At 29.1% G+C, this 7,096-nt stretch overlaps 1 protein-coding gene across 1 annotated transcript; it reads left to right on the top strand.

The window, feature by feature from the left end:
• LOC111630134 (O-acyltransferase like protein-like) lies at window positions 1-6,562 on the top strand. Its single transcript, XM_023374163.1, has 5 exons — window positions 1-116; window positions 1,435-1,558; window positions 3,210-3,396; window positions 3,506-3,648; window positions 6,293-6,562. The coding sequence occupies exons 1-5, from the start codon at window positions 28-30 to the stop codon at window positions 6,488-6,490; spliced, it is 741 nt and encodes a 246-aa protein (XP_023229931.1). The 5' UTR covers window positions 1-27; the 3' UTR covers window positions 6,491-6,562.
• The last annotated feature ends 534 nt before the right edge of the window (window positions 6,563-7,096 follow it).

Here is a 7,096-nt window from a genome sequence, read left to right as displayed (position 1 = left end):
CCGAAGTACGGAAAAATTATCACAGTGATGTTAATTGTGGCAGGAGTTGTATCACACGTTGTTAATACAAATGTATACAAAGATCACACAATGTTCGGTTATTCTTTGGATTATAGGTATGTACTTTAATTTTATATAAATTTATTTACAGGACACCACATTATAAAGTCAAAAAGCGGATATACGTTTACTAGACAAAAACAGAAAATATTACAATTTCATTATTACATTGAGAAAAACAATAAAAACATTATTCATCAAGACACTATTACTAATACTGACAAAAATCGATACATTTCTTTATAATACGTTTTTAGTATGTACGAAATTGTTAAGATATGAATTGTTATATCCACCAGATTAAAGAATGATGTATAGATTTCAGACGAACGGAAAGATGTTTATCAGAGTAGCGTACTCCTATTAAACGTTCCACATGGAATTATCTAGCAGTCCTGATGCAACCGAATCTGCTATTGTGAAGAAAGAAAATAAATTTACATAAAACTATGATAAAATTTTTCACTATGGAAAGGCAATAGCGCTATAAACAAAAATAGAAGAGCTGAATCTTTCGTCATGGTACATTTGTTGTAGGCCATTAGGAGTGCTGTTTGTAGAAAAGTGCTATTATCTCATTGTATTTAAAAAGCATCGCAAACAACGAATTCCAGTCGAGATAAAAACAGACTTCTCCAGTTTTTAAATTATGAGATTGTTATTTACGCTGAAAAATATCTCCTGAATCGTTAAGATTTCAATATAGTGTAAATGTTTTATACAAATGAAATTTTCCTCGCTGCTTCAAATTCGTCAGTGACAAAATGTAGTTCAAAATTTTATACGAAAATATTTTCTGCATAGACTGAAATCTCCTGATACTAGCAAGATTTGGACAGCTCTGTAAATATCGTTGAATAGGAGTACATAGTTTCCCATCATAAAATATTTTGGAGTTGTTATTGCTTGTGTTTTTAATATTACTAATGCATTGTGAAGCGTTCAAACATCTGACAGCATAATGTAACCGAATAATCTGCAAAATAGAGAAATGTCTTTCTTCATTATAAGATAAAAGTTCGCCTGCATAATGAGGAAAAATGACTTTCTAATAACTATTTTCTACCTGTGAACATCATGAAATACATTTAAACAATTAATCTTTGTTCTTCATGTTTGTTAATTGGCTCTGAAATAGATCAATTGTTCATAAGATGCAAAATATAAATTGGTTGTATTTTAATATAAATTTTGAATTTATCATTTTTTTCTTATAGTTTTTTGTTTCTTTTAAATAAAAAATTGGCAAATTTCTTTTAATTCTGTTTGTATGTAATGCTTTTATTAATACTAATTATATTTAAAATTATTTAAAATTTTAATATATAAAATGTTATTAATACTTTTATATTGTTTTCTTTACATTATTTTCAGAAAATTTTTAAATTACGTGAATCAGAATTACTTTAAACCTTATTATGCACATCTCAGCTCATTTTTTACTGGATTCTTGTTTGGAAGCTTTCTGTCGAAAAAAGGAGAAATTAAATTTGCTCGTGTAAGTATTTTTAAAGAAATGCATACAATTTTACAAATTTCATTTAATCAAACAGCCAAGTGTTTGTAATTAGTTAACTTTGGTTAGGTTAGGTTAGGTTAGAATATTATTTGTACACTACATCAAAGTCGTAACAATGAAGGCTTAACGACCATATACACTGACTATTTGCGTCTTTTAAGAGCATTAGCCCAACGAAACTGTGGTGTTCAGTTATAGCTGTAAACTTTTTGCTATATATGTAAAGACGTAGTTCTCCAATAGCCAATTTAATAGCCTCTCCAGATAAACTTTTGATTGATTCTCAGTAAACAGAATAATGGTGTAGTGATAGTTAAGAAATCCTTTATCATTAGTCTAAAACACGGGTGGCCAATGTTTTAACAACTACGGGCGACCTGCTTTTGAAATTTTTGGCAGCGGGCTACTAACACTAAAAGTAGTGATTTAAAGCCAAAAAGTATAAATTAAAAATAAACAAATAATACAAATAACAATTCAATGTCAATTTATTTTAAAAACAGTAAATAAAACAAGATGTTCTTTTTCATTATAATTGCCTTACAGTCCTTATTTCTAATTGATTTTTAATTCTCTACTTGGATATTATTGATTAATAAAACTTTACACTGCTTTTTAAAAATTGACACAATAATGAGAGTTAGTTCAGAAGAAACAAATTTTCTTTATTAAATCACCTGCAGTAGTAACTTTTTCTGTACACTTAAATGTGTTTCGGGCTAACACGCACCTGATCAGCAGTATTACTACAATAAATGAAATATATTGTATATTAATTAAAAATATATATATTTTATTGTTGAGAATTTATTTTATAAGAACTTGCAGTAAACACGTGTCCTAATATCATGTACAATTGGATTACATTTCCAAAAATTACAAATTTACATAATTGCATTTTTTGTATAAATAAAATAAATCGTTAATTTTTAAAAACTTAAAATTATTACAAGTATTAATTGATATTGTAACTTAGATCAAGGTTCTATTTGACGTTAGCTAAGGACATTAAGATAAGGTGATTCTATCAATCATTTATAGGCTTTGCTTTTTGTGAACGTCATGAAGTATGGTGTCCCAGGATTGGTGGATTATTTTTCCTAAATTATTATTTATTCTCTTTCTTTCTTTGTGTTTATATGTTCACATAATTGTCTTTTGTAATTATTAGACTCTTACTTTTTAATTTTTATTGTATTTATATTTATTTGGCAACCATAATTATTACAATGTTTTGCTACAGCAGAGTTTGCTAATTCCCTTTAATTTAATGGAAGAAAAAAATAGTTTATTTATTTAATTGTAATTGTGATCCACTCAAAACTTATGTATGTGAAACAAAAAGGACATTGGGAACAAGAATAAAAGAAAACATACGCGCAATAAAAGGGCATTGGGCAAATTCTTACTTCTAATGCATATTGAAAGGGATTGCCACAATTAATTTCGAACGTAAATCAAATTCCGAGTTAAGCAAAAGTTACCTGTACTTAACACTCTTAACACTCTAACTTCCCTTTCTCTCTACTCTCTGTATATTTACGTAGCCTTATAAAAAATCTTATATTTCTCTATTTTTATCCTAATAGTAATATTTGGTGGTTTGAAACAGTTTTAAATGACATTACAGAAAACCCTTCTGGTATTTTGGATCGGAACTATTATATTGATAATGCTGGCAATATTTGGATTGCACGGTTATAAAAGAGAAACATCACCAAACGACACTATAGTATATTTACATCACACGTTATCGCCATTTGCTTTTACTGTGGCTACGACATGGATTTCTGTTGCCTGCATTACGGGATACGGTGGTAAGTAAATGAATTTTGAAGCAATTTCACATAAAATTTAGTTATTGTTTAAGTATTCTATTTTTAAATTGATTGCTTATTTTATATTAATAGCATGATTTTATTACAGGTATCTATAATCGAATTTTTTCATTGCGAATATTTTGTATGTTGGATAAATTAATTATTTGGATCTACATGCTTCATATACTAGTTTTAATGTATATTCATAATCATTTACGGAAAGGTCTTTACGCATCAGCAATAACTCTGGTAAGATTAGTTTAATAAGAAAAAATAAATAATAAAGATTCAGCGAAGAGTCTATTAACTTTTTCGGAAACATTTAAAACTACAAATGTGGTGTCATCTTATTGTGTTTTAATANAACCAAAATTTCGAAATATTTGTACCTCTTCAAATTACTAGTGAACAGCACCTCTTGTCATATTTACACTTTATTCAATTTCAAGTTTTAGTCCTATGTTCTACGTTCTTTGTTCTACGTTTGCAAAAATCTTTAGAATTTATTTATCTAAATTAAAACGCCGTTATAACAGGCTGTAAAGCAAAAATTTTGTCCATACTGCAAGAATATGGATAAAATATGTTCTTGTGTTTTTCTGCAATTATTTCGAGATTTTTGCATTTTTTCACTCGTTTTATTCTATGAAAATTTTGTCATACCCATCATGACTTGGCTATGCGTACAAAAGTGGCGTTCTGATGGGCCTGAAAAACCACTACATAAACTGAATGGAAAATTAGTTTGACATGTCAACCTCCTTGCCATAGGACTGTCGACAAAATACATCTTATGACTCAGTACATCGCGTGATATTTTTTCTTTTGAAATTTCATTTTTGAATTATGATACATGAGCTATAAATTTGCTAACTTTATACTAAAAATATTCAAATTAATTATATTTTTTATAATTGTATAACAACTTTATCGCTAATTAGCAGTTTCTTCTTTTATATAATTCACTTACCAAATCTCTAGCAGAAATCTCTGTCGTGATATTTGCTAAGATTGTAGTCGTTTCACTTAAGTTGTAAAAACGGAGGACTAATATCACTTTGGAGGATATAAGATGAAAGAGCATGTCAAATATAAGATTGGAGGATACAAGATGAAAGAGCTGGCAGTCGGAGATCCACAGAAAATTTACATGGCCAATTCTCGTGATGGCATTAAAGAAAATGTACTTATCTCCTACAAGATAGAAAGTATCCCAAATACTACATGTATAATGATTCTACTCCAGTAGCTGGTGGTAATTTCATGCATGTGCATATTACGTATTACGTTATGTATACATGAATATGTTCGGTACATAATTTACCGTATTAAGAATGCGTGAAAGTACAACTAGTAAATGTTAGCCATTCGCTAGTTGTATTTAGTTAACATTTTTAAAAAATAAATAATAAAGATTCAGCGAAGAGTCTATTAACTTTTTCGGAAACATTTAAAACTACAAATGTGGTGTCATCTTATTGTGTTTTAATACTAAGACTCGATATCTTTAATTATTATAAAATGGCAAAAACATAATTTTCAACATAAAGATGGGTTTTATAAAAAATTGTAAATGCTAATAACGATGAAATTGTCATAATGCCGGATTCTACTCGAGATAAGACATACAATCTCTCTTTATTTTTCTACTTTCGGTATTTTTAACCACAGATGTTGAATAGCATGACTACCGTAATAATAATTATCCCTGTAAAAATTTTTAAAAATTTCGACTTAAAGCACACGAACTTTAATAAGGGTAATCAAAATGGTTCCCTTCCCACATACATACATACAAAAAATCTTTTGAATGATTTATATTTTTCGATGTATCGAGGTCACTGTGTCCGGAAATGTTAAAATCTTGGAGGCTCTTTGTTTGACCGATTGCCATAGTTTTTCCTCTGCTATAGTTAACAGAGCCGATAATGTATAAACACATTATTATAGTGAAATTTTGTTAATAATTAATACGAAAAATGACTTCTTGTTTAGGCGCTTTTGGATAGATGGGAAAGTTGGCTTACATTACCGATGAAATAAAAACGGCTTGATCGACTTAGTATGGTAAAGATGAAACCAGTTATATTATATGTTCAGACACCTGGTTTATCGAAAGTGAAATTGATGATAGGCTCATAGAGAATTATGGATATGATGTGATATTGGTTCAAATAATACGAGCACATTTCTCGAATGTATTTAAAAGCAAAATCAGCAGTAAATGCTGTCCATTATTCTAAGACTTTGACTGAATTATGGTTTGTACTATCTGAAAAGTTTTCCAAATTCGTTATATAATAGATCAATCTACTCCAGAATAATATTTTCTTCTATGTTGCGAAATAAATAGTTGTAAACGTTACAATATTTTTAAGTTACCGTACAGGTTTAATTCCTCTTAGAGACCCTTATTCTGTACAGTCCTGCCTTTTTTATTTAACATTATTTGATAAGTAAGTGAGAAAAAAATGAATGTTTGAAAATTAGAAATATACAGAAAACTTATTCAGGTGGTGTGGAAATTTTGCTTTTATATATTGTCACGAGTAAATAAAATTTAGTAAATTTCTACGCCCAGAAAACTTACATGTTAAACTTCTTTCATATAAGGTTAAGTAAGGATCAGGCAACCGTGTCCTTACATGATAAGGGGAATATGGGGGGACTTTCTTATTTTTGATGTGACCTGATATAAATATATAACATAAGGATGTGTATAAATACAGAAATAATTTTTGGCATTATATACGAAAGCGTTACATCGAAGTTTAAATGTAAGTTTTTAAAACATAAATAACATCATAAAATGTATTTAAGAATAAAAGATATTGTTATTTAATAAATTTGAAATTTCATTTTTTTAATTAATGCATATTTTTTTCTTTTTTAGTGGATGTTGTTCCTAATGGTGATGTGCCTAACTTTGATAGCGTCGTTACTCATGCATTTATTTGTGGAAACACCTTTGAATTATCTTATTAATAAAATAATTGATTTTTTCTGTAAGAAGAAAAAAGTGGATAGAAAGGAAGAACGCAGAATTGATAATTTGCGTGAAAATCAAAACAACGACAGCAATGAAGTCTAAGAATATGAATTATCTTTATATGATTAATATGTTCAAGATATCCGAATATAATGAAACTGATTTGTAACAATATTGGCTAAATGTATTTTTTTATTCAATGTATTCAAATGTATTTACTAATATAGGTATAACTGTATTCAATTTAAATAAAATTGAAGTGATTTATAATAATATATTGCAGTATGTTGTANCATAATGCGGTTTGCGCGAAAATTTTCATACGTGCGTTAATCAAGCCGAATAGTTTGGCCGAATATTCGGTATTCGGCCTCAGGCCGAATATACTATTCGTTACAACACTACTATCTACACATACGCGTACAAAGTGAAATGCTACAAAAAGGGATTACTCAAAATTATTCTATATCGCGACAAGGAATATACGCTCGTCGATTAGTTGTCTAAGTTCTAGCTCTATAAAATATACTATCCTACGAAATTCAACTATCCTAAAGTAATCTATATCAAAGAGAGAGACAAGGAACGAAAGAGCGAGGATCAAATTTAGATCAAATACCTCTCGTGGTCCCGATCTCGCAGTATGGGCGTTGCTTACGAACTCTCCCCAGATCGGCTGAGGTCTGCATGGAGATGTCCGCTGTGGGA

The sequence above is a fragment of the Centruroides sculpturatus genome, unplaced genomic scaffold, assembly GCF_000671375.1.
Source record: "Centruroides sculpturatus isolate CEXI.00-Female unplaced genomic scaffold, Cexi_2.0 scaffold540, whole genome shotgun sequence".
In the NCBI taxonomy this organism is placed as follows: domain Eukaryota; kingdom Metazoa; phylum Arthropoda; class Arachnida; order Scorpiones; family Buthidae; genus Centruroides; species Centruroides sculpturatus.
This window is presented reverse-complemented; position numbering and strand designations above follow the sequence as displayed.